Here is a 16,110-nt window from a genome sequence, read left to right on the forward strand (position 1 = left end):
CTGTAACAGAAGAATGAGATTTGATTGAATAATTGAGTGACTATTGCAAAACAAGAATGGGGGGTTTGATTTCTTGCCCATTCTTGGTAACTGCTGCGCATGCGATGGCCCTGGACATTTACCCTGGGAGGCGTTCAGGCCTTACAAAGCCTTCCATAATTTTTCTGAGGGAAACGAATCCGCAGTTGATGGTTTGTGCTGTTAGCACAGAAGGTCACTCTTGTCTTCCTCGCCTAGCGGGCCGCTCAGTGTGAGGAGTGGTCTTCCTAAGAGGGCTCGGCAGGAAGAGACAGGCGATCGGCAATCCGAATCACGCGCCCGAGATCGGTCTCAGCCTGGGGTGACGTTCTGTCCCTATCAATCAAAAAGAAAAACAAAACCTTTTTTTTTTTTAATGGGAAACAACATGAGAATGAAGAAACGAGCAGAGCGCTCTCCAAACCCTTTGTGGCGTTGTTGTTGCTATTGAGAACACATTTCGTTCTCTCTTTCACCGAAGGGCCTTTGGCCTTGAATGAAAACATCGCGCAAAGTTAAAACAGATGCTAGAGCAGTCGGGAGTGCCTCTGGAAAAGGGGAAAACAAGAGAGGAATTTAATACAGGAAAATGACTCACAGCCCTAACAGCGCTTACCTCCACCACCTCAATCTAGGAGTTTCTCCATGGAACCAGACTGGGGCAACGTTTTCTTGTGTTTTTTTCTCCCTTCCATTCCACATTTTTAATATCTGAAATGAATGTGCACAGTAGCTTCAAGATTTGGTCTTAAACTGACCTGTACGTCAGACAAGCAGTGGATGTTTAGTGTTGCTAACCAGGACGGTTTTCGCAAGATACTCGGCAGAGAAGCCCAGTTATGCGAAGGGGATCTGTAGGGACTCAGGCTGGGGTCTCTGGGTTCAATTCCAGTCCAGAGGTGCTGTCTGTGTGGAGTTTGCATGTTCTCCCCCTTGCTGTCAGTGTGGAGTTTGCATGTTCTCCCCAAGCTCATATGGGTTCCCTCCAGGTGCTCCGGTTTCCTCCCACAATACAAAAACCTACAGGTAGGTTAGTTGGCCTCTTGAGGAAAATTGTCCCCAGTGTGAGTGTGTATGTTTGTGTCAGAGTCTGTGTGTGCCCTGCAATGGACTGGCGTCCTGTCCAGGGCGCACCTCTCCTCGCGCCCAGATAGGCTCCAGCCCCCCCGCAACCCTGAATAGGAAGAAGCTGTTAGAAAACAGATGTCACACAGCAGAGTGCTGAAGGGTTCCTCCTGGGCAATCAGTATCCGAAGGCTTAAACTGACCTGTAGGTTGGACAAGAAATGGACGCATAGTGTCGCTAACCAGAGTGGTCTTCACACATACTCCGCAGAGAAGCACAGTTATGAGCTGAGGATGGGTCGTGACCCTGGCTGACTAACCGACCACCGGGCACCCCAGAGGGGACAGGCTCAATCTGACGAGCAGGAAGAGTGCAGCCCTGTGCACACTGTTGGTCAAGGGCTGTTAGTGAAAAGCTCACCCGCTTTGACAGAATCACAGGATTCAGTTCAAATGTAGCGTACAGCGCTCTCGTCGCCCACAGTGTGAGGTTTAATTTATCTTTTCTGGACATCTTGCAAACGCATTCATATAAAAACAAGAGGCTGACCTGGCAGCCGAAACACAATAACACACAGCGTGTTTTGAAGATACTCTATACGCATGAAAAAGAGCGGAGTTGTGGTTTCATTTACAATTGGTTTAGCTTGTACTTCATTCGATTAAAACCTAACTGTCAGCAAAATCAAGAAGGCATGGAAAATCGCATTTAAAACCAGCTGAATGGATTGAAAAGCATGAGATTGTGGCTTTGTTCAAGAGGGCAGAATCAAAGGTATAAGTAGACCCGAAACAGTTCAGTTTCAAGAAAACCCCCTTTAACCTGTTGTCAGAGTGTCACTCCTTAATAAGGTCGCAAGAAAGTGATCACATTACCCCTGTGCTGGAGTCCTTGCATTGGTTTCCAGTCAGGTTTTGTGTTGATTTCGAAATCCTCATGCTCATCTTGCATGTATTCATGCTCACGGGTACTCAATCTCTGTACCTCACCTCACAATCTGTTTGTCTGGTTCGATTCTGGTCACTTGTCTGTACCCAAGCTCATTTACCCTCTATGGGTGACAGGCTCTTCCCCAGAGATATAAGACCTGCCCTGTAGTGGTGGCACTGTGGCTGGAAGGTTGCCAGTTCATATCCCGCAGCCAGCAGAGGAATCCTACTCCGCTGGGCCCCTGAGCAAGGCCCTTAACCCCAGCTGCTCCAGGGGTGATGTATACATGGCTGACCCTGCGCTCTGACCCCCAGCTTCTCTCCCTGTCCGTGTGTCTCATGGAGAGCAAGCTGGGGTGTGCGAAAAGACAAATTCCTAATGCAAGACATTGTATAGGGCCAATAAAGTGATCTCTTATTATTATCATCATCATTTCTACATTGGTACCTTTCTCCGGGGTACTACGACCCCCAGTTGTAAACCGTGATGATTCTGATAGTTTGGAAATGGAAAAAAAAAGACAATCAGGCAAGGACAGTCTTAAGAATGATGAGTATTTATGTTGGGGATAAAAGAGCAGTACAAAAATACAAAAATAACTTGGTACATACAAATCTGACAGTGGTAAATGCGGTCCTATTTACAGCCAATAAAATAGTGGATATACTGCAAAATATAATCATACAATTTCAAAAATAAAAAGTTGTTTATAAACATGGGTATAGTGATAACAAAGTCGGTATCCTTAATCAGTTCAAGGTGGTTCTGTTTTATACATTACTACTATTGTTATATATTATACTTCCACAGTATAAGCAATTTAATTACAAAAGCATTGAGCGGATTTTACTTCAGACAAAAGATGACAGGATTGTCCAGGAAAAATAAAATACACCCCAGAAGATGTATTATTTTAACATCTAGGGGAATTAGAGGATTTCTTCCTCATGGATATCATGGGTTTGTGCCTTTGTCTACCTGAGCACTACAGAAAATTACTGTTTCTGGCAACCTTACGATAATGGTAGACTGTGAGAAATGAAGGCTATACTCAATCAGAAGCCCCAGTGTAAACTCTTAATGGCTTTAATATTAAAATATCATTTTGCATGTGACAGTCTCCTGCAGGAGGGGTATTAGAAGAGAACTGTGATTGAAAAGCTGTAATGCAGTCTGTCCAGTCTGCAAGATCGAACTGAGGTTGAAGCATATTGAACAGTATCATGCTTAAACAAGGCCATGCAATGCAAGCTGACAATATGGTGCAGCTTTACATATGATATATACATATATGTGTATATTTACAGTATATATTAAAGGAGTGAAGGTCTTTTAAAATCATCCCTTTTAACAAATCCAGGATTATGTTTTATAAAAAAAACATATAAACAAAGGAGAAAAAATAATAAATATATCTCTGAAAGAAGAGAGTAGTTATTGTATACAGGAAAAACAAATATATAAATAAATCAGATTTTTTATACCATTTGCTCCAATAAATATCTGTGGCATTGAATATACAATATTCACATTCCAGCACGCCTTGTCTGTCGTGGTCTCTAGTGTGGCTGCAGGTTTCTGGGAAGGAACAACACTGCCTGAGACACAGACCAGGAAGTTTCAGAATGCAGTCATTGCATGAGTCATCGAAAGCAAGACTCATCTACTTTATGTGATCAGACCTGTGCTTTCGTTTTTAATCAAAGTTTGGCCATCCTGTATCCGCTTTTTAATCTTAAAGGTACCCTAAAGAAAGCTATTGATCCTCCCTCGATCAGGCTGCAAGAAGGAAGGTTGATTTTAACTGACTGTACTGACTGTATTGTATTGTTGTACTATTGTATCATTTCCTTACACTGTGCTGTGTTGACTGTGCCAGGCTGCTGTTGCACTGCACTTTCACTCATGGGATTAATTCGAGTATCTATCTAAAATTGGAAACTGGGCAGACTCCGGAGGCTGGATGACTGGGAGCAGAGGATGACTGCAAGAGTTAAAGATCTGCATTCTCCCAGCTTGTTCCAAGCCCTCTGCACCCTAAATAACAGCACCGTGAAGACTGCAGCTGGGTCGAAATGCGAGACGAAAGTAAGCACAAAGGCCTTTGGGCATCATGGTAGAGGCCCAGGGTGGAAGCAGGAGGGCCTGTCCTCTCCTGGGTGCAGCTCCAGGTCTTCGGTTAATCCCCTTCCTTCCCCACAGCTAACCGAGAGACCTGCGGCTTCGGTGGGGGGGGGCGCCAGCCTCTACACCGCGTTCTCCTCGCTCTCCCCCTTCGCCAGCGCAGGCCTCGGCACGTCTGGAAGGAAAGCAGGGCCACGGGTTTACGGGAGCCGGGAGTCTGCCACGGCGGGCACCCCGGGGGGCTGGAACCGGAGTGCCCCGTGACCCATACAGCCTTTCTGCTAGACCTGACTTAGGGCAGCGCCACTAGAGGAGAACCAGCCAGCCTTGCGTCCCCACAAGTCTGTGCGTCAGAGGCGAGAGAGGGAGCGAACTCCGCAAGGGGAGAGGGAAGAGCTTGACGTGACGGCCGGATTCATGGGAAGGAAGCAAAGGGAACAAAAAAATAAAACTCAGCTCAGCCTCCTCCTTGATGGATCCCTTCAGGGCTGCAGGTTTTAAAACCGAGAGCAGGCAGCACGTGTGAATATACCCAGCCATGAAGCTGAAGCCGACACTCTGACTTCTTCCAGGAAACAGCTGGGTGAGATCCTTGTAGCATTGATGCTAACTACCACATGGGCTAGCTGGGCCAAAAGGCCAGCTCTCATCTCTGACCTGTCTTGTGTTCTTATGATGATGATGTAACACAAGAAAACAAGAACCAGCTAGCCTGCATATAAGAGTACAGAATAAAGAGCTCTCCTCCCCACTGAGAGCTGGTGTGTGGGGGAGCGGACGCTGGTGGTGGTGGAGGGGATCCCCATGACCTGTAATGGGCTTTGAGCAGAGTGTCCAGAAAAGTGCTATGTAAGTAAAAGGAATTATTATTCTAAATGTGTACTGTATGTCTGCACTCCTGCCACACAGACGTGCACTGGTGTGCCTGTGAAATGTGTTTGCCTTGCTTTGCTTCTGTCAGGAATGTGCTGTACCGTGCTTGTAAGATGGCTCCCCAGTCCTTCGCCATCGCTTACAAGAGAGTGGCACAGTGAGCCCGCCGCAGGGAGGACCTAACCACGAGGCGCTGGCTTACGTGTGCAGTGGCCATAGTGGCGGACGCCGATGGATCTGCCCAGGAAGCACGTCGCCCTGCGCAGGTGGCAGGCACTGGGGTAGGTGATGTTATCGTTGCCGCAGATGGGGGGCTCCGAGGCCATGGGCATGGGGCAGGGGGCGGTGCGGCACATCACGCAGTGGGCGCTGTCCGTCTGGTCGGTCACGCAGGTGTGCGTGCCCGGGCACACCACGTTGGAGCAGGACTCTGGGAGGAGAGGCGTTCAGAAAGCGGTCAGGCTCGGGGGACACACGCGACGCAAGCTGGAAATACGGTGCAGCTTTCCGTCTGATATATATGCACATTTCCAGCATGTATGAAAGGAGTGAAGGTCTTTTAAAAAGACCCCTTTTAACAAATCTAGGAGGCTCCGTGCATGGATGTGAGCGTGCACACGGTGTCTGGGACTCTCCTGGAAAGATTGTTTAAGGGTAAACACGGTATCAGCCAAGCTCATGTGATACCCACACTTAAAAAAGCCAAGCAGGTAGCTGTCTCAGCATGCGTTGTCTGCAAATGAAAGTAAGGGTATATTACATGCTTCTTTAGGTGTCACAAGGCTCCACAGCCGAAACGTCGTGTCTCTTTTCTTCTCAGCATGGAATAAACCCTTACTTATCACTTAAAAAGCCTCCAGGATTGTCCAGACCCACAAACTTACACAAGCTAGAGTCCGGCTTCTGTGTCAGGGTTAGTTTAAGATTCAGTGTGGAGATCTGGGTACAGTTCATGTTAGGTTAAGACTTAGGGTAGAGGTTATGCTAACAGTTAGTGATAAAACTAAGAACAGTCTGGGGTTAGAGGCACGGTTAGTCTTTGGACGAGGGTTGATATGGTTCCCAGTGAGGTCATATTTAGAAACACGATTCTCCAGGAGCCGCAGAGCGGGCCTGTTAGTGGGCATGCCGAGAGGACGGGCTGCTTACTTTTGCACTCCCCCTGGTACATGACCTCCAGGTCGGGCAGGCCCCGGCACTTGGCCAGGAGCAGGGAGCACTCGTCCCGGTAGGTGTTGCCGTCGGAGCCGCAGACGGGCTGGCGGCGGGTGACGTTGGAGCAGTCGGGCGAGCACACGCACTGGGGCCGGCTGTGCTTCATCTTGCACACCTTCCCGGGGCCGCAGTCCACCCCCTCGCACGACTCTGGAGGAGCGCAGAAGCAGGGGAGTGAGGGGCCCGATCGCGAAACCGCTCCGGCGCTGAGGACGCATGCACGGTGCCGTCCAGCTGCAGCCCAGTCCTCTAGGCCAGGGATGATAACAGCCAGACACAGCAGAGGCCTGCATTTACCCAGACGGCCGCTGGCGAACGGGCAACGTCCTTGAACTGATAGGGTGCACCGGCACCCTCCTGTCACTTTGCACTCTCAGGACACATACGAACAGGGCTAAATACCTCCTAACCTCGTGTTCTGTTCGCACAGTCTGTAACTGTATTATAAATAGCAATTGTATAATTTATTGTATCGTGATCCTAACCTAATCCCTATAAACTTCTCTCCTCCTACTCTTCTATCCCTCTTAACCAGCTCGCGGATAAAGCATTTCATTGCCGACAACACCGCTGTACTGCACCGATACATAAACCTTGACTGACGATAACTGCTGCATCACCCACTGACAGGCAGTGCAGGCTCCATCACTCCTTCCTTGTTACAAAAGGATATAACCGAGCGCGTGCTTCTTCACTGACAACTGCTCTGTTCTCCAGACGGGCAGAATTACTGGAAGAGAAAAACACCACAACACAGAACGCAATCCATTTCCCAAAGACATCTTGCGACATCTCCCAGTGACATAAGACTGTTCTCTGTCATGTTCTGGCACACGCGAGTGGGCGAGTGGTGGACCACAGCCGTAAATCTCGTTCTGCAGATGACGAATCCTGAACATTGATCCTATTCTTTGCAATCTGACGCGAGACCCCATTAAAAATGATTTACCCGCCTGCGTCCGCAGTTGGGTTCTGTTTTAATTAAGATGTAACCGGCAGCGCTAACTGAAGACATGTGGATTTGTATCCAGCCTCTTTGTCACTGCATGATCTGGAAGAGATGGTTGGAGGTTTGTGTATTTTTTTTTTCAATTCTTTTTCAGGGGCATCCTCAGGCAGTGCGCATACTGCTTCTCATCTTGCATGCTGGAAACCACGAAGTGGCTTACTCATGCTTTGGTTATGCTGTACTGGGACGGTGAAAATGGGCCATTCTCTGACTCCAGCGCAGAAGAATGTACACAGATACTGGTGGCACCGCAAAGTGTGCATTCTGAAACTTGCAGGCGGGGTGCAGAAGTTCTGATTCACCTCCAGCGCCACTGAACTGAAACTCCGGCACAGCCTGACTCAGCCGGCGTGTTGCTAACACACGTCGGTTTTCCACTCTCAATGTCCGAAGGCAGGGCTTTTGGTGGTGCCCGTGAGAATTGTGCACAAGGAGACCTGCTAAGGCAATGAGCCTTTCTCTGTGACAGGAGGAGCCAGAGATGCCATATTGGGAGGTGCCCACCAGTTACAAAGACTGGCCCAACTGGAAGTCTATCTGGGGGAACACAGCAGAATGACGCGTGGCACCACAGACCCTTTAAAAATGCACAATTGCTTCACAATTTAAGAGTGGAATCCGTTTTTGATTTGAAATATATTGCAGTCTAACTTCAAATCCCCAAAATGCCATATAAGGAACTACTTTATTTTCCCCATTGGCAGTGGTTTAATATTCTGTTATATTTCTTTTCCCGTGCCCTCTCTGTCTCAGCTCCTCATCTGCATCTAGCCAGGAGTGCACAAGTACACACACACACACACACACACACACACACACACACACACACACACACACACACACACACACACACACACACACAGGAATTTTTCCACCCTGCAAAAAAGGAGGGGATTACTTTTTTCAGGTCTGCTGACAGTACAACACGATTTATTTACGTTTTTACAGACCTCGGGTACAGCAAAGAACTGGTCAACATGAGTCAGGTTTAAAGAATGCTTTGAACCACTTAACAGAAAGAGCCCACATGTGAGAAATATTACTGTACTTTACCTGCGAGGTACAAAACACCGTGCAGCTTAGTGATAACAGAACAGCAAGCGCCAACGAAAAAGAGAACTGAAGCCCACAGGCCTCATTTTTAATGTGTGTTTTTCCACTAATTCAGTCCACAGCTCACAGCAGTGCTCTTAGTTATGAGGAACAGTCCTCTAAGAAAGCGTTAAACTGGAATTCATTCTGAAGAACAAGCCAGCCTGACTGATTCTAATGCGCGCTGGGGAAAAAAACACGCAGATTGAAGCAGAAGTGTTTTTGTAGGGGCATGAGTACCAGGTTTGAAGGGGCCTGCATCAGGTATATGTGTCTGATAATAAAGGAATCTTGTTCTACCACAGCGGTTATCCGAACTGCTTCAGCGAACAGCCAGAATTAGCTTACAAGTGGTTCAGCTCAGAAAAAATCATTTCCAAAAGCAAACTTCACACAGCAAAGGGTCTTTTCATTCTGTCATTTCCTGGGAGCAAACTCTCAAACCAGCAATGGACATTCCTGGTCCTGGAGGGGTCAGTGTGTCTGCAGGGTGTCCAGTCCTGGTCCTGGAGGGTCAGTGTGTCTGCAGGGTGTCCAGTCCTGATCCTGGAGGGTCAGTGTGTCATCAGTGTCCAGTCCTGGTCCTGGAGGGGTCAGTGTGTCATCAGAGTGTCCAGTCCTAGTCCTGGAGGGTCAGTGTGTCTGCAGGGTGTCCAGTCCTGGTCCTAGAGGGGTCAGTGTGTCTGCAGGGTGTCCAGTCCTTGACCACCAGTGCTTGGAGGTTTGGGAGAAGCTGTTAGATTTATCCTACAGCGCCCACAGTGAACTGAGTTTTGGCTGTGAAAAGCTGAGGTGGAATGAAGACCTGCGGTTGCCCTGCAGGACCAGGATTACCCTCTCTCTGCACACCCTAAGGACTAAGGAAGCACTTTCTTTGCTTCTTTTTTGCGGTACGCTGCGAACTTTGCCCCTACAGACAAACAGATTTGGCCATCGTGTGCGATTCCCTCTTTAGCATGAATCTTTACTTCATTGTATAACACTGTTATCTGCAGGAGGATTCTAAAGTGAACCTATACGATTATATATTACAACACTCTGATGAGAGCGAGAAAAATCTTAAATATTTCAAGAGAGTTCTTTACTTCTCAATCAGGTCACTGGGTAAATAAGCCAACACTGCCATGAGGGGTTGAAGACTGTACAGCTGCTTACACACTTGCCAGCAGCCATATCACTCTGCAACTCACCACTGGAGCCCAGCAGGTGTGAACCTGGTCAGTACTTATTATTATTATTATTATTATTATTATTATTATTATTATTATTATTTGCAGATACGAGTTTGCACAGCATTTGCACAAGATGAGAATCTTGCCATAGCTGTGGCTAACTGTGTGCACTAATGGTACCAATAAAGAGATGATGATGATGATGAAGAGGATGCAACGCAGTGAAAAAGCACGTAAAAACCCAGTCACACGCATAGTTCTTACCCCGTGCCAATCTCGGGCATTTCGCCGGTAAGGGGTTTATGGCCAACTGCAGCGTTCCGCCACATGCACGCATTTCAGCCATCAAGAAACACTTAACTAAACACCCCTCTCGATCACCCCCATTAGAGTTCCCCACACCGGCCAGCGATCGTATTCAAGATACCGAAGCACTTTCAGAGCGCGAGTTAATGAAAACCTAAAATATCCTCAAGTGACCCTGAGAGTTCGCCAATGGCTTGCACTGGTAGTCTAGTCGAAAACAGCTGGCTGCGTTTGAAACATCTGGATGCAGTCCAGGGCCCAATAAAAAACAAAAAGAGAAATGCTTTCAAATACGGCTTCGCGAAAAATCCCTTCCCGTTACTCTGTTTAAACTGAACAAGACATTTTCTGCAATGAAAGCTGGTGAGTGTGTGTGTGTGTGGGGGGTCTATCTTGTTGGCAGTGACTTGCAGAGGTGTTAGTGGAGGAATGGGAGTCAACAGGTCCCCACTGCTCCTCTCCTGCTCGCTGGCCTGTGCCTGGGCTGGAAAGGTGGGAAGTAGGTGGCTCTTCTTGGCCATTGTTGTACTAATGCAATCGAGGAATAATGAAATCAACATACCCTGCCATCAATGTGCACATCTGCACTGCAAACACAGTAGATAGAGAATATATTTGCTGATCTGATTGCAGTTCAGATACTTTGGCGAATGGAAATATCCTGTATACGGAGGCAGAATCAGAGGTGGTGTGCAGGTCTGGCACAAACCGTACTGCCAAAGCCAGTTGTCTAAGCCTGCCGATCACAGCCCTGTGATCAAAGTGACCCTCCATGTGGCCACCTTCGATAACAGCGAAGGTGATGCAACCTCTTCATGCCCCGGCCACGGGGGAAAGCACACCTGCTGTGACAGAGCCCTCGGACGTGCACAGTGACAAGGGGGAGTGGAACCAGTTACCTTTGCAGGGCCTGCAAGGCACGATCCCCAGGAATCCGAGCAGGCTGACCTCGTTGATGGGCAGGGTGCTGTCGGACCAGGCCGTGTCCAGGCTCCCGCTGCCGCAGCACTCCTGGTGGCTCACTCCCCGCATCAGCACCATGGCGCAGCGCGGCTCGCGGCCCTGCTGCAGCCAGCACATCCCGGCTGCGCGGGCACAGAAACACACAGGATCACTCGGGATCACGGGGGATCGATCGGAGAAGCGTGGGATTGCACAGGATCACTCGGGATGGCTCGGGGTCACACAGAGTCACACAGAAACATGGAATCACGCAGGATCACACAGAAACACGAGATCGCACAGGATCACACAGAGTCACACAGAAACATGGAATCACGCAGGATCACACAGAAACACGAGATCGCACAGGATCACACAGAGTCACACAGAGATATGGAATCACGCAGGATCACACAGAGTCACACAGAGACATGGAATCACGCAGGATCACACAGAGTCACACAGAGACATGGAATCACGCAGGATCTCACAGAGTCACACAGAGACATGGAATCACGCAGGATCTCACAGGATCACACAGAACCACGAGATCGCACAGGATCACACAGAGTCACACAGAAACACAAGATCACACAGGATCACACAGTCACACAGAGATATGGAATCACGCAGGATCACACAGAGTCACACAGAGACATGGAATCACGCAGGATCACACAGAGTCACACAGAGACATGGAATCACGCAGGATCACACAGAGTCACACAGAGACATGGAATCACGCAGGATCTCACAGGATCACACAGAACCACGAGATCGCACAGGATCACACAGAGTCACACAGAAACACAAGATCACACAGGATCACACAGTCACACAGAGATATGGAATCACGCAGGATCTCATAGAGTCACAGAAACAGAGGATCACACAGGATCACACAGAAACAGAGGATCACACAGAAACATGGAGTCATGCAGGATCACACAGAGTCACACAGAAACACGAGATCACGCAGGATCACACAGAAACATGGAGTCATGCAGGATCACACAGAGTCACACAGAAACACGAGATCACGCAGGATCACACAGAAACATGGAGTCAGGCAGGATCACATGCGCTTTACATGTTCATATTGTCTGTTTTCCTCCACATTCAATGCTTCAGCAATACCATCTTAAACCGTATTTGCAGAAAAGGTTAGCGCTACACTAACTCCAGCAGCCTTCGGTCTCGATCAACAGTGATCTAGTTGAGCCTGACATGACATCCCAGTTCCGCACAAGTATTTTTCCTTTGTAATGCTGGTTGGTTTGAAACAAGAAGATGATACCATCATTTTCAGCACCTTTATTGTTACAAAAGAAGAGTTTGCAACACTGCAAGTAAAAGGTTTCTCCCTGGTTATAGGGAGAAAGGGAGGAAGGCTGACGTGCACCACCGAAAACAGGTCTGCGATGCACCTATGCAGCTGTAGATATATATTAGCATAATGTATTGATAATTGCATAAATTGCATGTGTGTATTAGCCAAAATGTTTTCCAGGGCTTTTTCCGAGAACACTGGAATAAAAAACAGCAATCAACGAAGAAGACTTGATTGACCTGGGCTTTAATTAGTGACGTCTGTGGGTCTGAATGGATAGACAGCCCTCCCTTATGCAGAAAAACAAACATCGGTGAGAAATTGCTTTAACACAGAATTACTCTAAAGAAAGCTGCGGTCATTTAGAAGATTGGTCAGTTCTGTCAGATGGAGTCAAATAGGTTTCTCAAGCAGATTAAAAGTGCCTGTTTATGTCTGGCAGTGGAACACCCAAAGGATCGTGGTAAAGCTGCATGTCTGGTGCCTATAAATATACTGACACCTACCAGAGGTCTCCCGGACTGTTTAGGAGAAATCAAGAAATCATGCCTTCAACCTGCCAACAGTAACTACCACTCGGCAGCTGGGAAGCAACGGGCGAGTATATTATACCTGGTTGTGGACCAGCCATTGACAGACGTACTGACGTCGAATTGACGACTTTTTTAAAAAGGGAGCTCTTTTTCTACACCGCGTGTTAAAAACAGGATCTGGCTGGAAACACGCCGGACTGCATAAATATTGCTGCCAGACACGTTACAGATTTCGTCCATTTGACAAGTTTTAACAATCTACCCCCAAATGCATTATTTGTCAAAGGTAGCCTGTATATATTCCTACCCGCTAAAAAAAAGACACCTTTTTATCCCCGGTGAAAACGTCCGGAGAATAGATGGCGGCACACTTTGTACTCCAGTTTAAACCCCTGACCCCTCCTCACCACGGCCCTTGGTACCGAAGGAACCCCAACAGAGTGGCCGTGGTTCAGAGTGCGCGCTCACCTGCGGGACGGAAGAGCGCCGCGGAGCAGACAGAGCGCGCTCACGTCAGGTCACGCTGCCCGGACTCCACCAGCGCCACCAGCAAAACTAACACTCATAATGACGACAGTGCCGACGATACAGATTCAATACTAATACCTGCAGTAGCAGCAGTACGCTGTAATAGTAACCATTGTGCAATAATATACAACAGTAACTCAACTGCATTTCTTTTTCCTGAATGAAACACTGATTCTGCTTTTTTTTTCGATTTTGTGACATGTTTTTAATCTTTTTTTTCGTGTTTCTAAATTATAGGTCTCCTTGTTTATAAACAGATTTTGGTTGCACACGGCAGACGCGACGTTTCAGCATCACAACCTCTCCTCCAAAAGATCGTTTCCATCTATCCTAAACAGAAGCAGAGATATTACAGCCGTCCTGTATCTTCAAAAAGCGCCGAAAGTGAAATAAAAAACAAAGCCTAAATCCAGATTGCTTAGTGGGGAAGGACGGAAATTAAAACTTCGGAACTCATAATTAAAAAAAAAAACAACAACGAAAAGTTAACGTTAACGAATGCAAAAAGAAAAAATCAAAAAGCAGGAAACTCACCGTTTGCTGGGTAGCGTCCGATAAAGTCGCATAAAGCGACAAATATGATAATGTTAACGGCAATGAAACAGCTCATGGCGTGAAAATTAAAGTTCCTAACAAAATGAATCACCAGCGCCGGTGCTAAACGCGCGTGAGTCTCTCCACAGTCAGAGCCCGGAGGTTTTGGAGCGTCTCGCTCGCTGACTCGAGGCTCGGCAGCGCGGATAACGGTCCGAGTCGCTGAATGGGTCGCGTCGGCGGCGGCCCTCTCTTTGGTGAATGAGTGTGTGGGGGCGAGTCCGCTCCGCCTGTGTATAAATATTTTGGCTGGAGTGGATTATGCGGCTGGGGCGGGCGTCGCTCCCAGCCAGTTGCAGGAGGCGGGGAGGGCGGCCGCCTGATCATCAGTCTGAGGCAATTCTCAGCGCAAAGCGACCCCGTGTCTGAGCAACGAGGCACCGGATTTTACACCGGCCCTCTTCTGTATAATACCCCCTCCTCCTCCCACCCCAAACACATTTTTTTAACCGCTGTCCCGCCAAACTATTGCTACCCTCCCAGTTCTCACACGCCTCCTCTCCGGAGATGTATAGTAAAAGTTGTTGTTGTTGTTGTTGTTGTTTTTTTTGCTCTGTGGGCGCTACCGCTACTGGACTCGAACTAAAAAGTGCCCCCCGCCCCGGAGGAAAGCTCTCGTTGGCGATTCAAACCCGCCCCGCTCTGATTGAGCCGTTGGCATCTTAAATTGGACATCCCGGCACATCGAGACGGAAGCGCATTCTTCCTTTATTTACTACTCGCTGTATCTGTTTCGGGGGCGCTCTTGCAACACCGAGAGCAGACAACGTGCTTATTATAGTAATTATTACAGCGAGTCCAGGCATTTTCCCACCGGAGGAGAGACTAGGAGTGAATAGACTGTTTCATCCGGGGTGAACGTTGCGCAAGCGGAGGACGGCTGCCCGAGCGACACCCCCAGAAAGGGTTGCTGTGCGCGGACTTTTCGAAAGGGGCGCTCTCTCGTTGCGGCGGCGCTGGTCCAGTTTACACCAGACTCCCTTTTGACCGCTCCGGCGCTCGCAAAAGACGCGGGGCTGGCTGTTGATGCAGGCCGCATTCCTGCCTGCAGGTGGAAAGATGGGCTGCTCGGTCTCTCTCTCTCCCTCCCCACTAGTTAAAACCGAGCCCGTCGGGCCGGGCGGTCCCACGCGTGAGCAGGGGCCGTGAGTCAGGGCCACGCGGGGAGCCGCCACAGTCCTGGAGGCGGCGAGGAGAGGCGAAGGAGATGCGCCTGGGCCGCTCTTATAAAGTCGTTAAAGCCCATCTCCCCCCGTGCGGTACCTATCTGTGGTGTACTATGGAACGGCGCGTTAGTTGTTCCTCCTTATTCCTGGGGGATGTAGGGGGTTCACGTTAAGATAAGATCAGATCGCTTTATTGGCCCTATACAATTTCTCCATGAGACACACAGACGGGGAGAGAAGCTGGGGGTCAGAGCGCAGGGTCAGACATTTATACAGCGCCCCTGGAGCAGTTGGGGTGAAGGGCCTTGCTCAGGGGCCCTTACACACACCCTGGCCAGGACACCAGTACCTGCAGGGCACACAAAGACACACACTCACACCCTGGGCCAGCTTTCCCGAAAGCCAATTAACCTGCCAGCATATCTTTAGACTGAGGGAGAACATGCAAACTCCACACAGACAGCACTTCAGGTCTGGAACCGAACCCAGGGCTCCAGCACAGATCTGACCTTCCTCCAGATGTCCCCCTTCTCAACCTCATATACCTCCTTCTTATTCCCCCACACAAACTGAAGAGCCTGCACAGTCGAGCCCCTGCCTCAGCTCCCCACTCTGAGACCCTCACAAGCGCGTATTACCCGCCGGACAAGCCCCCGGCCTGGACAGACACCCGCTGCCAACGGAGCCCCGCTCTGCTACAGCTCAGACGAAGCCAGAGTTTAACAAAACATCCGGCCTGGTGCTGTTGGCGAGTTTGCGGTCGCCCCGTCGCTTGTTTGGGGTTTAATGAGGCCCGGCGCGATTATCTCGAAGATAAGCCTGGTGAAAGACCGGGTGGGCCGCGAAACCGCTCGGCGCTGCAGCTCCCGCCCGGAGATGATGAACGGGATGTCCGGCCGCTGCCGGGGGATGCGCGTCGCAGTCCGCCCCCGGGGGCGCTGCGCCCATCCCACGCCGAGGTGAGCGAGCGCGGAGACCCGCGGTCACGCGTGCACCCCCCACGCGTGCGGTGTGACCGGATTGTTGAACCTCGGGTTAAAGGGGAGGGGGATGTTCAATTAAGTGTTTCTCCACCGTTTCTGTACTAGGGACCAGCTCTCTTAAGGTCGCCGTCCACAGTCAGGTTACGGACCGGTCAGCATTGCTCAGGTGACCCTGCGGGCCGGCGCACAGGGGGCCGACAAACTACGGTCTAGAATCATTATTTTCAGC

At 49.3% G+C, this 16,110-nt stretch overlaps 1 protein-coding gene across 2 annotated transcripts; it reads right to left on the bottom strand.

Moving 5' to 3' along the window:
- Positions 1 to 2,549: 2,549 nt before the first annotated feature.
- fstl3 (follistatin-like 3 (secreted glycoprotein)) lies at positions 2,550 to 14,121 on the bottom strand. Of its 2 annotated transcripts, none has more exons than XM_088621973.1 (5): positions 13,673 to 14,121; positions 10,705 to 10,890; positions 6,161 to 6,376; positions 5,214 to 5,441; positions 2,550 to 4,313 (listed from the first exon to the last, which is right to left on the bottom strand). In XM_088621973.1, the coding sequence occupies exons 1-5, from the start codon at positions 13,746 to 13,748 to the stop codon at positions 4,261 to 4,263; spliced, it is 759 nt and encodes a 252-aa protein (XP_088478099.1). In that variant the 5' UTR covers positions 13,749 to 14,121; the 3' UTR covers positions 2,550 to 4,260. The 2 variants fall into 2 exon arrangements, with proteins under 2 accessions (XP_088478099.1, XP_088478100.1); XM_088621974.1 differs by lacking the exon at positions 13,673 to 14,121 and adding an exon at positions 13,079 to 13,663.
- Positions 14,122 to 16,110: the final 1,989 nt, after the last annotated feature.

Source organism: Lepisosteus platostomus, chromosome 27 (assembly GCF_059453375.1).
Source record: "Lepisosteus platostomus isolate fLepPlt1 chromosome 27, fLepPlt1.hap1, whole genome shotgun sequence".
In the NCBI taxonomy this organism is placed as follows: Eukaryota; Metazoa; Chordata; class Actinopteri; order Semionotiformes; family Lepisosteidae; genus Lepisosteus; species Lepisosteus platostomus.

Coding starts and splice junctions, on each gene's coding strand:
- fstl3 (XM_088621973.1), bottom strand. CDS start 13,748: ATGAGCTGTTTCATTGCCGTTAACATTATCATATTTGTCGCTTTATGC. Junction 6,377..10,704: donor GCCTTGCAGGCCCTGCAAAG/GTAACTGGTTCC, acceptor GCGCTCCTCCAG/AGTCGTGCGAGGGGGTGGAC. Junction 4,314..5,213: donor CCACTATGGCCACTGCACAC/GTAAGCCAGCGC, acceptor CTTTCCTTCCAG/ACGTGCCGAGGCCTGCGCTG.